This window comes from Trachurus japonicus, chromosome 24 (assembly GCF_045865225.1).
Source record: "Trachurus japonicus isolate A0001 chromosome 24, Traja_1.0".
Taxonomy (NCBI): Eukaryota; Metazoa; Chordata; class Actinopteri; order Carangiformes; family Carangidae; genus Trachurus; species Trachurus japonicus.
The window spans coordinates 5,446,853-5,464,018 of record NC_140930.1 but is presented as its reverse complement, the minus strand read 5'-3'; the positions used below and the strand labels follow the sequence as shown (position 1 = coordinate 5,464,018).

Sequence of the window (17,166 nt, the reverse complement as noted above, 5' to 3'; positions counted from 1 at the left end):
AATGCAACACCAGTGCCTCCGTCCTTCCTCACACTACACAGTGGTGACAGTTTTAACAGGCCGAGCCCACAGCTCCGCTGAGTTTCCGTGGTTACCTACGGTCACGCTGCCATTCAACGTAAAAAATGGCGATGCAACATGGCCGCCTCGGTTCGGTGCGTCGCCCACTTATGTATTTGTAACGACTTGTAACAACTCATTCTAAGGTACCAGAAAGCTTTCATTTGTATGCGGGTGTGATTCCACTTCAGTGAAATACGTATTTATGAAAGCAATATTTGATTTTTGCTAATAAAAAGCCAAATAAGTTACACACTGGGGCTTTAAAGTTTGCCAACTTAGTAAAAATTAAAGCTGCACAGATAATATACAAAGCCAAGAATAATTTACTCCCTAATATTCAAAAAATGTTCAAGGAAAGAGAGGAGAGATATGAGCTAAGGGGGAAACTTAACTTAAAACAACCAAGAATAAATACTACATTAAAAAACATGTGTATCTCTGTGGCAGGAGTAAAACTGTGGAATAGCTTGACAGAGAATCTCAAACAATGCAAAAACATAACACAATTTAGAAATAGATTAATGATAGAAAGCTATGAACAGGATCGATTCATTAGGTGTTGATTGCAACTGTAATGCTGTTAAATTATTTCTTTCTTTTATTTTTTGGCTACACTTGTTAATTATTGGATACTTGTTTCTTTCTATGACTCTGATTGCAACTGTAATACTGTTTAATTATTTTATTTTTTGGCTTCATTTGTTAATTATTGGATACTTGTTTCTTTCTGTCACTCTGAAACCATGAAGAGCTCTAATGGATTTATTGAAATAATGAATTAAAGGGAAGGCATTTATAAGCCAGATAGCTTCAGCCTGCACCTTTTCGACCTATTTATGAACTAGTTGAACTAATGATGGTATTATGGAAGGTTGACTGATTGTGACTGATGCTCAACTGAAAACAATTTGTGTAAAAGGCTGAATAAACTACTACTAGATCTTGTCAGTGAGCTGCAGGCGGAGCTGAGGGCGCCACTGTCGTTGTGTCAGTCGCTTTGTAATTTACAGCAGCAACGTCCTTTTACTCCCCTGAATGAAAAATCAAGTGAAAACACAAGTGCACTCTCGTTTGCTCAGCGCTCCCACAATGCATTGTAGGAAAATTATGACACAAACCATATATCGCTGAGGTCTTTTACTGTCAGATTTCCCCCCCGTCCGTCCGTCCATCCATCCATCCGTCTGTTTCATTTGCATATCGATATCTCAGGGAAGCCCCGAGCCTTAGATTTCTCCAGATCTGGCAGCTCGTCTGTTTATGTCAGTGAGTACAGAAGGCTGCAAAAGAAGCAAAATGTCACAGTCAAGTTTTCATCATCATTTTGAAGAAGACGAGGCTCTTGTGTTTTTACCTCCACTTGACTCAGGTGGGTGGAGAGTTCACAGCTGCTCCGTGGGAAACAAACTTTTCCAGGAAAGAAAAAGTGTGACACATTTTTTTACAGAGCGACTGTGAATGAAAAAGTCATCCTCACATCTAATTGACTCTTTGACCACAAAGTTCATTTTTGCTGCAGAATCACTGAAGCCGAATGTTGCTAAAGCTCTGAGGTGTTTTTCAGCGGATTTTCCACCAAAACACGACAAAACAACTGAATTAATCAGAGTTCATTGATTGTATGGGAATCGTTCTGATCCTGTTTGGTGAGATAGACGAGAGAACGTGCCAGTAAAGAGCGCAGAGTGAGGAGAGGCACGTGCAAACACAAGATGTGTGCTGCAAAAGGAAAGAGGAGAGAAAACAGCTTGTTTTGGACTGTTTAATATAAATGTTAATGAGAGATGGGGTGAGAGAGAGAGAGAGAGAGAGTGAGACACTGACACTGAATAAGCAAAAAGTTAACTCCCAAACTTCCACACACTGAGGAGGAGGAGGAGGTGAGGAAGAACAGGAAGTGATAGAGGAGGAGGAAGAGAGATGAGGAGGCAAAGAGGAAAATCTGCAGCTTATAATCAATATTTCCTGCAAAAGAATTCATTTTAACACTAATTACCTTTTTTTCGTGTTACATTTTTAATACATTTCATTCAGATTTTTCTTTTTCATTCAGATTTTCTCCTTGGTTCAACTGGCACGTGAACAGTGGAGTCTGAGGGACAAAATCATTCAAGTATAAATGTTTAAATGAAAGGAAAATAAATTATTTTATGGGATGAAAAAATCTGTTTTACACATCTACCTGTTATTTATTTTCATTTAAAAATGTGTATCTGTAATTATTTATTGATTTATTAGCATGGAAAAGACAGAGAGACATCAATAAAAGGTGGAAAATGTTGAAATACAGAAATCAATTCATAAATGAATAGCCTACAGAAATAAATCTTGAATGAATAAATGTACAGATAATTAAATAAATGCAGAAATACATGAATATACATGTATAGAAACAGAAATAACATTTGAATTTATTTATTTCTAATCAATAACTATAAAGACTTTGAATAACTTGAACTTTAAGTATTTTGCAAAATCTTTATCAACTTTATTGATCATTTTCAAAGTCAAACCATCAGTTACTTTTCATTTTATCAGTGATATCATTACAGACAGTTTAAAAAAAAAGAAAGAAAAAAAAGCTTCTTGTGTTGTGTTCACGGACATCTGACATGTCACGTGTTGTCATGTCAGCGTCCATGTTGTGTTCGCTGTCCATCTGATTCTCCAGCTTCGCTCTCGTTAGCTAACGGGCGGAAACAAACAAACCATCATGTGGAAAATGAATCTGTGCTGCGCCTTGGCCGCGGCCTCGTTTCCTCTCCTGCACACGTCCTCATTAGCTCCGTGTTGAACAAATACCCGGTGCATTCGTGTGTTTTTTTGGGGCTGAATGAACTGGATGTAATGCGCTGACACACAGCAGCCTCTCAGACTAAATATAGACAGTGGAGTATTCGCGTATTCTTCTGCGCGTCTATTGTGTCGTGTCGTGTGTTCGCTGGAACAACGAGGACGAGGACAAAAACAGCAGCGATGTGAACAACGTTCAACACAAACGACATTAAAAAGAGACAAAAGCTCGTTTCAGCAGCAGCACTTTAACTTTTCTGTTTTTCTGCTCCGGAATAAAAAAAACACAATGACAAGAGTTCATGTTTATTCATGAAGCTCCGACAATGTGTGTCGCTCCAGGCTTTTTCTTGCTTTTCAGAGTCGACGGAAATAAACTGTGTGTGTGTAGGTGTGTGTGTACCTATCCAAATGGGGACTATTGATCCAACAGGGGACTTTTTTGTGGGGTCCATGTCTGAAATGTAACTTGGAGTTTGTACTGGTTGTGAGGAGGGGGCTGCAGGTGTTCAGACTCAACGCTGCCTCTTCAGGTCACAAACAGGGAATTTAACAACTCATTCACAAACGTTTTTTCTTCTCAGGCCTCCTCCACACACTGGGTCTCATTCATGAAACGTTATCAAATCTGTGTGTAGATTTGCACATACAAGCTACTAAAACTCTACTCCGGATTCATGGACGGTGCAGGAATCTCAGATTTGATCGTGAGCAACGTGTTTAAGATAATGAATGCCAACCCATCGTAAATTATCAGCACATCCCCCGGTGATCAGCAATTATCATACTATGTCTCCGCCACCATATAACGAGGTAGGTGCATCCTGTTCACCTGTGATCATGATGCAAACAAAGAAAGAGGGAGAAAGAGAGAAAAGAGAGATTGGCTATCAATGTCATTCTGGGTGAAGTGGAGTGAAAAATATGTGACCTGCTCTGGCGAAATGAGTCGGAAGTCGCAACGTTCTATTTTTAGATAATCAGCTGATAACTTGGAAAACCAATAAAAAATCAAAAATTTTATTTTTTGCTAATTTCAAAGAAATTACATTCAAAAACAATCTCCCAAAGTTTCATAGTCCAGATAATTGAGAAAAGGCACGTAAAAAACGGTTTAAGCTTGCAACTTTTAACGGGCTGTGAACTGCATTTGAATCGCGGGATTACCTGCTTTCTCAGCGTCCTTGATTGGATGCATTTATGACAACAAAGGATGGGGTCCACGTGTAATCACGTAGTACGGGAACAGATCCTAAACTGAGTGTAGCGTCGATGCTAAACCGAGCGTAGCATCGATGAAGTCAATGTTCACTTCACGTGCATCTATTTCATTCTACCCTGTACCTGTTCACCTGGAGGAGCTTTGTCATTCACACTCCGCCAGGTGAGAATGAAACCTGCTCTGCTACTTTCTTGAAGTTGCACTAATTACACAGTGAAATGAGCTTCAAAGGCATCAGCAGGTGGAGGAGACCAAAAACAGAGCTCAAAGACAGGAAATGTTTTACTGAATCAGCTTACTTCTCCTTTCATCTGCTGGCATGGGTCACTTTTGTGTTAAAGAGAAGCAAAAAGTGGATTATGAACTGGTCTGACCTCCATGACCTGTATAAGGTCAGGCCCCTCTTATTGTTGCCTTCAGGGCACAGATATAAGACGCTGCGGTGCAGAACCAGAGGGTCAGGAGGTCATATTCTCCTGCAGCTGAGACAACACTCTGAAATTTTTCAGCTGTAATTTGTGACTTTATCTATTTGCTGTTTTATTCGTTTGATTTTGCTCTGCTGGCTGTAAACCAAAGATAATTAAAGACACCTTGAATCTTTAACCTTTAGATTCATCAGCTGAAACGAACGTGGACAAAAAGCACCGTGAGGTTTCTGAGTTCAATCACTGACTTTTACAGAGGAGTTGTTTCCTTCAAAGACCAAAAAATAAAGTGGATCATCACCAGTAAAGAACCACTGTGACATGCAAGACCATAATTTAACAAGCGTCTCCTCTCCCGGGTTTTGATTACAGCATAACTAACAACAAAGATGCAGGAAGTTGATCCTGTTCAGTTCTTTAATCTCCTGTAACTACTGTTACTCTCTCCAACAATAAAAGGAGCGACTGTAGTCATGCAGAGAAATTGCATTGAATCAGAGAAGAAGGAGAATTTACATAACTCATTTTGTCAGATAAATCAAAAATACCAACAAATAAATTGCCTTTTCCTTTTTAAAGCTCTGCAGTTTGCTGCATAAGATCGACTCTAATGCGACACCACACACTTGATTTGTGCTCCGAGGGTGAAGAGGATGATGGAGAAAAACCAGACTGAGGAGTTTCTAGAAGTTCAGTTTTCACGGCTTCAAAAGGACGACGAGACAGTCGCTGCTTTGAACCGTCAAGTCTGGATGTCACCTTGTCACTTGAATGCAGCACAGATGAAGATGGGCAGATGTGTCAACGTAGCTACAGACACTCTAAAGACAGTGAACACAACAGAGCTCCAGCTCATCTGTGACAACTGAAGCACTTTGATCCGTGTGTTGGATAAATGCTCCGAAACAACGTTTGACTCTGAACCTGAACTCAACATGGACGAGAGGCAACAACAGTGTTGTTTCAGGAATTATTATTATTATTCATTATTCATTGAAACATATTTATGTTAAAGGTACATTGTGTAGGAATTACTCCCATCTAGCGTTGTGGTTGTATATCGCAAGCAACTCAATCGTATTTTTCATGCTGCATTCACGTGAAATTGGGCAGACGGCAGACGGACGACAGCCGCTGCACGTAACGGCATAAACAAGCCTCTATGTAAACAAGTGGTCCGTCAGCACGAGGCAAAACAATACACGTGACAATATGATTTTCGTGAATAGATAACAAGTGAAGTTACACAATGTCCCTTTAATTCATGCATTAAAAGTTGCAATGCAGTATAAAGATGTGTAGTGTGATTATAAAGCAGCTCTAGGTTCTATATTAATACTGTGAAAGTATCAAAGCCTCAGTCCACAGAGAAATGCACACAGCCTGTATTCAGAAACTGAGCCTTAAAACCAGCCGTCAGGACTTCCTGTCACTTTGTGATGTCACAACAAAGCCCCGCCCCCTCCTCACTTGGACCCACCACCATCCAACAACTTTGCAGGATCTTGGTTTCTCTGAGTGTTTTTTTTATTCTGAAATCTGCTCTGGTTTTATTGGATCGACTCAGGAAACGGCCAGCCAATCAGAAGAGAGGATCATAGCCTCCTCTCTTCTGATTGGCTGACACCGACCTGTTGTTACTACAACATTTAAAAAAGAAAAACAAGTAGATAAACATCTGGTGATTGTGTTAAAGGGATAGTTCAACATTTTGGCAAATTGGCCCATTGTATTTGATGAGTTTGATGAGGGAAACCGATAAATCCCATTAGCCTGAGCAGCTAGCGGCTCTGCTCCGCCGTTCTAAAAATAGCTTGCACCGACAATTAAAGGTAACGAACCTACTGCTTTGACTATAGTGATTATGGCAATGGGTCAATTTGCCAAAATCTTGAACTATGCCTTTAACATTGGTGGGAACAAGAAAGGAAAGTGTAGTTTATTGAACCCTAAACATCGCTCCAAAACTGAAGCCACAGCAAAACGCTCACTCTCTCTCTCTCACACACACACAGACACACACCTTCAGTTCTCCCTGTAGTCGAGCGGCTCACGTTCACTTTTGTATTTTTCACTTTACTGAACTAATTTCATTTCTACCTTCTCTATCTCTGCATCTGCTGGATGTCACTGCTCCTCTTATCTGTCCCTATCTTCCACCTACTGCACAAGTGCATGATGGGATACTCCGTCTGCTCTATGCAGTGGCTGTATTTCATGTGTAAAAAAAAAAACCAACAAGCAAGCACACAACTCTCAGCCTCTGGTGTGTGATAGAAAAGTGACAACTTGATGGCTGTGGCTGCTCCGCCGACACCTCAGGTGTTGATCTGTCTCACACGTGCCTTTAATGGGAACTCCCAGGAGGCTTTGCAGGCCCGCTGCTTGGCGACAAAGGCGGCAGTTAGCGGCTCTGCTGGGGAGCTCTGAGGATTTATCAACAATGAGCTGAGGAGAAACTCTATTAGAGACGTGAGTACGCTCTCAGCTGTGGAAGCAGCTGCAGGTAGGTGGCAAATGCATGCACGCACACATTCATGCGTTGGCATAATCCACCCTTCCAGATGAGTTGTGGCCCCGAGCTGCAGGTGCCTAAGAGGATCTGAAGAGAAACGCCAAACTGCGCCCGACCACTGGCAGCGAATCAGAACAAACACAAATCAGCAGCAGCAGAGATGATCCCTGCTCTGTGATCAGCACAGCTCTGCTGCCGCCGCTGGGTAACTTTGACTTTTTTTTTTTTTTAATTTACTGTTTCTCGTCTTTAAGAGGCGAGTCAAGGCAACGTGAGGCAACGCGCTGCCGGGCGCCGTCACAACTGAACCACAGGATCAGCAGGAGCCCACATGTGTTCAGAGTTTCATTAATTAAAGGAGTGTACAGTGTGAAACTGGGAATTTAATCCTCCTCTGATTGTGTGCAAATTAACTTTTTAACCGCGTCACACCGGGGTCAAGATTCAAAACTCAACATTCACTTTTTTCTCCCAAAGACTCATAAACTCATCCTGAGCTCTTCAGCCACATACTAGAAAGTAAAGAGACTGGAGGTCAAACTCAGATGTCCACTCAAACAGACCAACACATAACAAATGTTTAGTTTTTTTTAACCATTTATTGAACAAATGTACAATGGAGTGTTAGGGCCACAGTGAGAAAAAAAAATACAGACTTCGAGAATAAAGTCATACATTTACGAGAAACATAACATGTTATAACATCATAACATTACAAGAATAACGTTGTAAATAAAGTCATAAATTTACGAGAATAAATTTGTAAATTTACGAGAATAAATTTGTAAATTTACGAGAATAAAGTTGTACATTTCCTACGAGAAAAAAGTCCTAACATTATGAGAATAAAGTTGTAAATTTACGACTTTATTCTCGAAGTTTGTGATTTTTTATTTGTCAATGTGGCCCTAATACTCTGTCTTACAAATGAGTTCTTGCTGAATTTGAAAATATGTGTAATCTGTCTATGCATTTACGAAATAAATTATTAATTATAGAAAATACGAATATCAATTACACATTAAAGCAGAAGTAAGTGATATATTTGTGTTAATATAAGTCTTAAATAGTTATATCTTCCAACAGCAATCACTTACATAGAGTGTTTGGTCTGAAACACGGGTCTGTCAGTCACTCTGCTCTGCTCTGAGCCGAGGAGAAAACATTTATCGTATCCTACAGTTTTTATCCAATGAGGAGAGAGAACAGCATGCAGGGCTGTGTGTGCAGCCAAGGAACGCCGTGAATGTGGCGACGTAGGGACGAGGACTGTTATGGTGCGTTCAAGGAAACTCGTATTTTTCCCACCGTGAAGTGGTACCAGTTCGATCTGGTACGAGTTCACCGGTCGGAAGTTACGAGTGGCCGTTATAGTGACTTTCACCGGTAAAACAGGTCGGAACAACACGAGTGGGTTGCCTGGAACGCTACAAAGTCGTAAGTTGTGACTTGAAGCTGTAATTTACGATTTCAAAAGCCTGCCTGGAACGCAGCATTAGCGAAAACGACCGGACCACTTACTTCTGCTTTAAATTAGTATTTTTGATGTATGTTTACATTAAAGGACAATTCCAGGCGAATTCAACTCGGGGGTGTATTTTCATATCATTTTAGGTCTAAAAGAATGAATCTGAAGATTTTCAGTTTAATTGCTCCTGTTTTGCGGTAGTTGTGTCTGTCCCTGCATCGCCACGGCAGCAATGAATGGTAGTGGATGTAAGTTCCGCTGTTTAGGCTGTTTCCAGCCCTCAAAGCCACAGACAGCTTCAGATGGCTACTCAAACATGCACCGAGAAGTTTATTTACTTCAAGCAAGCCGACATGTTTGTAAAACTAGATCTAATTCAAAGTCTCCTGGAGTCTCGCGCGAAACCCAAGTTGCCATGCTTGGTGTGTTCACATGCAGTGGGAAAAGCTACCGTTTGTGTCATAAACACAGGAATATCAACTCTTTACTTGCTTCAAGTAAAAAAAACTTCTCGGTGCATGTTTGAGTAGCCACCTGACGCTGTCTGTGGAAAAAAATGTACACTTGAAGCAAGTAAAGAGTTGATATTCCTGTGTTTATGACACAAGCAGTAGCTCCTACTGCGCCTGAACACACCAGCACTGCAACTTCAGGCTCGCGCGAGATTCCGGGAGACTTTGAATTAGATCTAGTTTTACAAACATGTCGGCTTGCTTGAAGTAAATAAACTTCTCGGTGCATGTTTGAGTAGCCACCTGACGCTGTCTGTGGAAAAAAATCGTAGCTTTGAGGGAGATAAACAGCCTAAACAGCGGAACTTACATCCACTCCCATTCATTGCTGCCGTGGTGATGCGGGGACAGACACAACTAGCGCAAAACAGGAGCAATTAAACTGAAAATCTTCAGATTCATTCTTTTAGACCTAAAATGATATGAAAATACACCCCCGAGTTGAATTCGCCTGGAATTGTCCTTTAAGACTTCAGACTTAAATCATTTCGTAATGAGTGACGGTGAGTTCACACTCTCATCTCTCCAGTCCTGGACTCTGACGTTTCACTGCAGCAGCTGGTTGCTCCTCAGTCTGTCTGTGTGCAGCTCCTGCAGTCTCAACATCCCTGCTTCACCAATATATAAATACACACTCTGATATTTTGTTGGACTGCCTGTAGCTTTGATTACCGCATGCATTTGCTGTGGTATCATTTCGATAAGCTTCTGCTATGTCACAACATTTCTTTCCATCCAGAGTTGCATTAATTTTCAAAGATGGTCAGTGAGGTTAAGTGGTCACATTGGACCACATTTCTTCCTTGAAGATGATGGTTCCTCACTCTCCTTCCAGTTTTTAATAATGCGTTGGACAGTTCTTAACCCAATTAGTCTCAGCAGGGCCGTTGCTAGGATTTCTGGGCCCCTTGAAAGAATACTAAAGGGGCCCCTACCCCCTGACTAATCCTTTTTTTTTTTCTAGACTACGTATGTATTGTCATTTTATTTACTTTGTTTTGATGCTAATACAGCATTATAGGATGTTTTATTTGATTGATGCCAATAATTTGACCCTTCTGAAACAGATTAACATCTTTATTTTGAATGGGCAGTGTATACAGAGATAGATATACATTTATACACACACAACAGATGCAGGTGAAAGGAGGAAAAGGAAAAAACAACAACAACCTTGCAGCACCAGAGAGAAGTGAAAAGCCTCCACCAGCTCTGAGTGTGGCCTGATGTGTCAACAATACACATGTATGCTGCAGAGCTGATTTTCTATTTCTCTTTATGTTCGGGGCGAGAAGGTCTAATGAGCTCCTCGGGGTTTAATTTATGCACATAAACCTAAAATGGATTTTGAAGCATGAAGCGAACGCGGTGGAAGAAGCTCGTCTGTCTGCGGCACTTTTTTTTTTTTTCCTTTGAGCTCCGGAGGCATCAGGAGTACGAACATCAAAAGGTCAGGAGGTCCAGTGCGTTTGATGTGCGCGGTACACAGAGAGGCACTTCAAAAAACACTGTTGACATTTTTATGTGCGTTGGCGATGGGCCGAACGCGAACGCACCGTGATGGCCGACCTGTGTAGAGTGCCCACGACCGGCAAAAACCAACCTTTTCCTTCATGTCTTAACAAGGTCAAACTCCTTGTACATTACTGCACACTTAATGCATCATGCCTCCAAATCCATTTTCTCCCTTTGTGGCGCTTTTTTCCTCCCGTTTCCATCAGTTTCATCATACCGTCGGACATTTGGAAGAAGCTTTTAGCAGGGGGGTCCCAGCGGGAGTCAAACCCTCAGTCCTGTCTCGCATGATTACATTTTCCCTCCAAAATAAAAGGCTGTGCGTGCAATTTCGCTCCTAACCTGGATTTCTCCAAAGTCACAGTCAGTACGTTTACATGCAGAGCTTAATCGAACTATGCTCAAAATTCAATTCTGGTGTCAAGTCGGACTTCTGTCTTTGTCTCAGTTTACATGCAACTGAGAAAATCGAATAACTAACGGGGTCCGCCCCCTTATGCGGCGTCACCCTGTTTCAGCGGGTTAATACACTGTCCTGTTGACTTTTCTGTCACCTCGTAAAAAAACTGAATATAAACAACTTAGTAAGCTTAATAATACATTTTTAACTGCAGTTCCCGACCAGACGCGCCAGTCTGGGCCGGATTCGCGCTGAGAATAGGATACGTTTTCCTTTTTTCCTCTCTTTCTCTCTCTTTTTTAATAAAACACTCTTCCTGGTCGCTCTGTGTGAAATGCATTGAATCGGCGCTGACGTTGGTTTTTTTTCTTTACTTTGCCGGGTTCTGGCGGCTTCTCTGCTCCACTTTGTGCCGTCTCTACTGTTGTGGGGCATGCGCACATGCATTGTCCAGCTTCAGTCCGACTAAGGTGTATACATGACGGAGAAAATATGATTCCAATCGCATTATCTGGGTGTCTTAAAGGGACAACGAGGAGTTTTGGAAAAGCGAAGCATTTCACACTACATTTATGAGCCTCCGCGCGCACCGTGAAATTCTTTGACCGGCGCAAGACAGACTCATGTTTTCATTCATCAAGAATTAAAGTCAGAGTTTTGAAGACGATCACATACCGTCGTAGTTCTGACCATAAACGGCAATTCGGCGGCGTTATTCTCATGACTCGCCACGAAACCGAAAGTAAAGAAACGCTGGTCGGCTCGACCAGCATTTCCGCCACCACTAATAATAACAAAATAACGATAGAGACAGAACGATATATTTATCGAAAATAGGCCCATTAACAAGTGTGGGTAACGTAGATTCATCCAAATTAACTTGAGACTTTTTTTTATAACCAAATAGAAACTCCTCGTTGTCCCTTTAATCGGAGCTCTCCAACTCCGATTTCAATCAGACTAAGGTGTTTACATGCACTTCAGTTGTCCAGTTATAGTCGGATTAAGGCAATAATTTGTTTTTTTCAAGCGTCATGTAAACGTACCTGAGTGAAGTGATGTGAACTCGTGCTCAGTGTTCGATCTTCTCTTGGTTCCTGCAGATGGAGACCAGGAAGCGCCTGGCCAAGATCGTGCTGGTGTTCGTGGGTCTGTTCGCCCTGTGCTGGTTCCCCAACCACGTGCTCTACATGTACCGCTCCTTCCACTACCACCAGATGGACCTGTCGCTGGCCCACCTGGTCATCACCCTGCTGGCCCGCGTCCTCAGCTTCTCCTCCTCCTGCGTCAACCCCTTCGCCCTCTACCTGCTCAGCGAGAGCTTCCGCAGGCACTTCAACAGGTCAGTAGACGACGTGTTTAAAGGGATAGTTCAACATTTTGGCAAATTGGCCCATTGCCATAATCGCTATAGTCATAGCAGTAGGTTCGTTACCTTTAATTGTCGGTGCAAACCCACATTTTGTTGCTCAGCAGCTGTAAATGATCTGAGAATTAAATCACCGTCATCATTCTGAAAATGTGGGATTTTCATACAGATCTAAACTTATAATGAAAGTCACAGGAGCTGTGAATCTGTAGACTTCTGCAACTCTGTGACTTTTATGGAGTGAAAGTGCATTATGATGATAAGCATGAATGGATTAGACATCAACTGACTGGGGATGCCTAATAACAAAAAGAAGAAGCTTATCAATACGCTGATTGGTAAAATATACAGTATATCCCTTTAAAGGGATAGTTCAGCATTTTGGCAAATTGGCCTATTGCCATAATCGCTATAGTCTTAGCAGTAGGTTCGTTACCTTTAATTGTAGGTGCAAGCTATTTTTAGAACGGTGGAGCAGAGCCGCAAGCTGTTCAGAGCTATACGGAGGCTAATGGGATTTCTTGGTTTCCCTCATCAATGCTAATGCTATGAGATAATAACAGAACGTTACGAGAGTCGTTTTCAAGGTAAATACAGAGACTGCTTGCTGAAAAACTGTCCCTGAAGGCAACACGCATCAGAGGTTTTGCATGAATTTACCTCTAAAACAACTCGGTGGCGGTGCAGGGGTGGGGGGTTGTTTAGCATTTTGCCGTGTTCCAGTGTGTGTTACCATTTCAAAACAGCAGAAAAGCGAGCAGACGTACATACTAGTTCCCCTTTAAGGTTTCAAATGGACCGGTCTGGTCCGGTTTTATCTCCTGCAGAGTGACACTGGGGATTAAAATACAACTTGTACAATCACAGAAAACATCTACAGCAGCTGACGGCCCATGTGACAGAAACATTGTACAATTACTGTAAATGTCAGAGGTCAGATTGGACACGACTGTAGAAGAGAAAGAAATACTTTCACTCTGACTTTAAAGGGATAGTTCAACATTTTGGAAAATTGGCTCATTACTATAATCTCTATAGTCATAGCAGTAGGTTTGTTACCTTTAATTGTCAGTGCAAGCTACGGTGGAGCAGAGCCGTGAGCTGCTCAGAGCTACGCTACGGAGGCTCATGGGATTTCTTGGTTTCCCTCATCAAATACACAATCCAACAACTCCACAACGCTCTGGTGGACAAGTTGTGACCTGCACATTCACCACGCTATGAGATAATAACAGAACGTTACCAGACAGAGTTGTTTTAGAGGGAAATTCATACAAAACAGCTGATGCGCGCTGTCTTCAGGGACAGTTTTTCAGCAAGCAGTCTCTCTATTTCGCTCTAAAACAACTAACGTTGTGTTATTATCTCATAGCGTGGTGAATGTGCAGGTCACAACTTGTCCACCAGAGCGTTTTGGAGTTGTTGGATTGTGTATTTGATGAGTTTGATGAGGGAAACCAAGAAATCCCATTAGCCTCCGTAGCGTAGCTCTGAGCAGCTCACGGCTCTGCTCTGCCGTTCTAAAAAATAGCTTGCACCGACAATTAAAGGTAACGAACCTACTGCTATGACTATAGCGATTATGGCAATGGGCCAATTTGCCAAAATGTTGAACTGTCCCTTTAAAGGGATATACTGTATTTGTATTGATATTATTCTTGATATTATTTTTTTGTTATTAGGCATCCCCAGTCAGTTGATGGCTAATCCATTCATGCTTATCATCATAATGCACGTTCACTCCATAAACGTCACAGAGTTGCAGAAGTCTACAAATTCACAGCTCCTGTGACTTTCATTATAAATTCAGATCTGTATGAAAATACCACATTTTCAGAATGATGATGGTGATTTAATTCTCAGATTATTTACAGCTGCTGAGCAACAAAATGTTTCCCCTCCACATTTCAGCATGCGGTCTGACAGAGAGGGAGCAGAGACAGAACAGAACACATTGTATTGTTGCTCAGATTCACTGCTCGCACCATAAAAAAGATGGAAAACATGCAGAGGGGGGAAAACGCTCAAACAATTCTTTATGTCCGCAATGATTGGATTTATATAATGCAAATAAATAAGACATGTATACGATGGGAGGATACAAATCAAAAGGGCCTGCAGACTGATGCGACTTGGCCTCTGCTCCGACAGTCTGCTGCCTCAGTGTTGGCACAGCCATGCCGGTGTTTTTATTATTTTTTACTCCCTGTAAACACTAATCAAAAACTTTCCCCAGGGCTGAACATCAGTACGCCTCGGAGCAGGTGACGAGTACTTAACGTCTCCCTGCAAACGGCCTCCATGACTCCGCTGCAAAACGTAGCAATCATGGACTTTTAAATCTCAGTTTGAGTGCTTCCCACTCCTGCTAAACACCCAGCGACTTCTCATTACTCCGCCCCGGCAGGATGGAAACCCTCCTCAGCTCCTCATCTTCATGCCAACTCTAGCACAATCCTCTCTGTGACTGTCAGAGTGAGGAACAGTTACCCGGGGACGGGCTTTGCACTTTTCATTTGGGTCAGATTTGCAGGCAAATCCTGACACCGGCACAGGCAGCTGAGGATGTGTCAGGAAAATAAAATGTGCCTCTGGGAAGCAATTATGAGGCTCCAGAAGCATATGTGATAATTTACCTTCTGTAGATTTGTTTTTTTTTTATTACTTATAAGTTTAGGTTTCCTGAAACTATGCTATTGGTTAAAATGTGAGAATTTCCATTAAGACTTTTTACCAAGGGAGCTAATGGTCTTTATTTCCTTGTTTATTAGGATTATGTAGTTGGACATATCCCTTGAGTTAGCAGCAAATGTGTTTTTTAATCAGTTTCCCCCCCATTAGCTACCTCTGGTTTGACAATATACTAAATTACACCATGTCCACGGTCGGTCTCTTGTGGCAACATAACACAGGCATTTGCCCTTACTTTCTTATTAATTCATTTATTTTCTGTTGTTGTTGCTAAATTGCGAGTGTTAAAACCCCCTGCTCTTTGTGTCTTATATTTAGTTACACCTCTGTCTCCTTCAGTAAATAAGGATACATGTCGTAAAAGCAGTTTAAACAGCTGTGATTGAGGTGAGGCTCAGTTTATTGGAAGTCCTCCTCTGCTTCCCTGTAGTTCAGTCAGTCAGTGACATTTATGGCTACAGTGTTACAGTCCAGCAAAAAATGTAATCACAGACACCAACAGTGAGGCCGATCACAAAGGAAAGTGTTTCATCCAGTTTAATAGTCACTTAGTTTCATTTTCTGAGAGCCATATTTCACAAATAAATAATTTGTTGAACCAGTTGACTGGAACACAAAAGTACACAAAGCTTGTTTATGACTGAACATGGAAATTAAACATTTTAAAACTATTCGGGTTCAGGAAATAAAAACTAATAAGAATCACTAAATAATAAATGGGAACAGATCATATTAGTTTCCTTTGTTTTGTTTTAATTTACACACAATAAAACACCAAAACTTTCTGAATGCAACACTTGCTATGGCAGCAATACTACAATGTGGTTCTGTAAAATGATTGGTCATTAAAGCCCCATTGTGTAACTTATTTGGCTTTTTATTAGCAAAAATCAAATATTGCTTTCATAAATACATATTTCACTGAAGTCAAATCACAACCGCATACAAATGAAAGCTTTCTGGTTCCTCAAAATGAGTTGTTACAAGTCGTTACAAATACATAAGTGGGTGACGCACCGAACCGAGGCGGCCATGTTGCATCGCCATTTTTTACGTTGAGTGGCAGCGTGACCGTAGGTAACCACGGAAACTCAGTGAAGCTGTCGGCTCGGCCTGTTCAAACTGTCACCACTGTGTAGTGTGACGAAGGACGGAGGCACTGGTGTTGCATTCAGGTGCAGTCAGACAGACGGCCATCGGCAAACCAACTGGATGTCATTTTACTCCACGTGAGAAAGACGGTAAAACGTGGGTCAGGTAAACAATACCACATCACCATGACAACATATTGTCACACCTGTATTGTTTTGCCCCGTGCTGGCGGACCACTTGTTTACATAGACGCTTGTTTATCCTGTTACATGCAGCGTCTGTTGTCTGTCTGACGTCTGCCCGATTTCATGTGAATGCAACATCAAGAATACGTTCTGATATGCAACTGCACCGCTAGATGGGGGGAATTCCTACACATTATACCTTTAAATTAAGTCAAGTCAGAAATCAAACCTCAATAAGCTGGTTGACGACCTTCTCAAGGTCTTGTAGGTCCTCATGCATCATTAACTTTACTCTTTCTTTTTCTCCTTCAGTCAGCTGCGATGTGGTCGAGGTAACCGCCCCGAGCGTCAGGCCAGCTACCTGCACAGCACGTCCCACATCCGCCTCACCTCCATCAAGAAGACCACGCCCACCGCCGCCATCATCGCTCCGGCAGCCAACGGCAGCTCCAACAGACAGGAAGTGGCTCTGTAAAAGCAGAAGGCTGAGAGTTCACTGACCCGCACAGCTTCAGCTCATCTCAGGACGTCTGTCCACCTGGACTCATGCAGCTGCAGGACCAGGACCAGGACGGGTGTTAGGAAACTCTACCGACCCTGCACCCTGTGGATGATTGTACCACTTGCTCCTCTTTGACACATCAGGCTTCATCATCATCATCTACATCTTCAACTCGGCAACCAAACAAACAAAAAAAGTGCCTCTTGGAAATACAAGGTCAGAAAGGAAAGCAGCAAAAAAAACCCATCAAAGTGTAAAATGCTTCACTTCTCTACAACCACCGCTCTCCAGATTTATCAACACATGTCTGACACATACAGACATCTGCAAGGGAAAGTTTAACAACTCACAAATTCAAGCCTGAGAGGTGGGACAGTCTCGGTGGTAGCATGGGAAACGCATTAGCATGTG

The 17,166-nt window shown here is 42.0% G+C and overlaps 1 protein-coding gene across 1 annotated transcript in view; it reads left to right on the top strand.

Annotated features, from left to right (window-relative positions):
* nmbr (neuromedin B receptor) overlaps positions 1 to 16,908 on the top strand; it is a 64,574-nt gene extending 47,666 nt beyond the window's left edge. Inside the window, exons 4-5 of the mRNA XM_085770123.1 lie at positions 12,020 to 12,258; positions 16,566 to 16,908. Of these exons, the coding sequence (XP_085626249.1) occupies positions 12,020 to 12,258; positions 16,566 to 16,728 (402 nt within the window). The 3' untranslated portion in view covers positions 16,729 to 16,908. The remainder of the gene's footprint in view (positions 1 to 12,019; positions 12,259 to 16,565) is intronic.
* Positions 16,909 to 17,166: the final 258 nt, after the last annotated feature.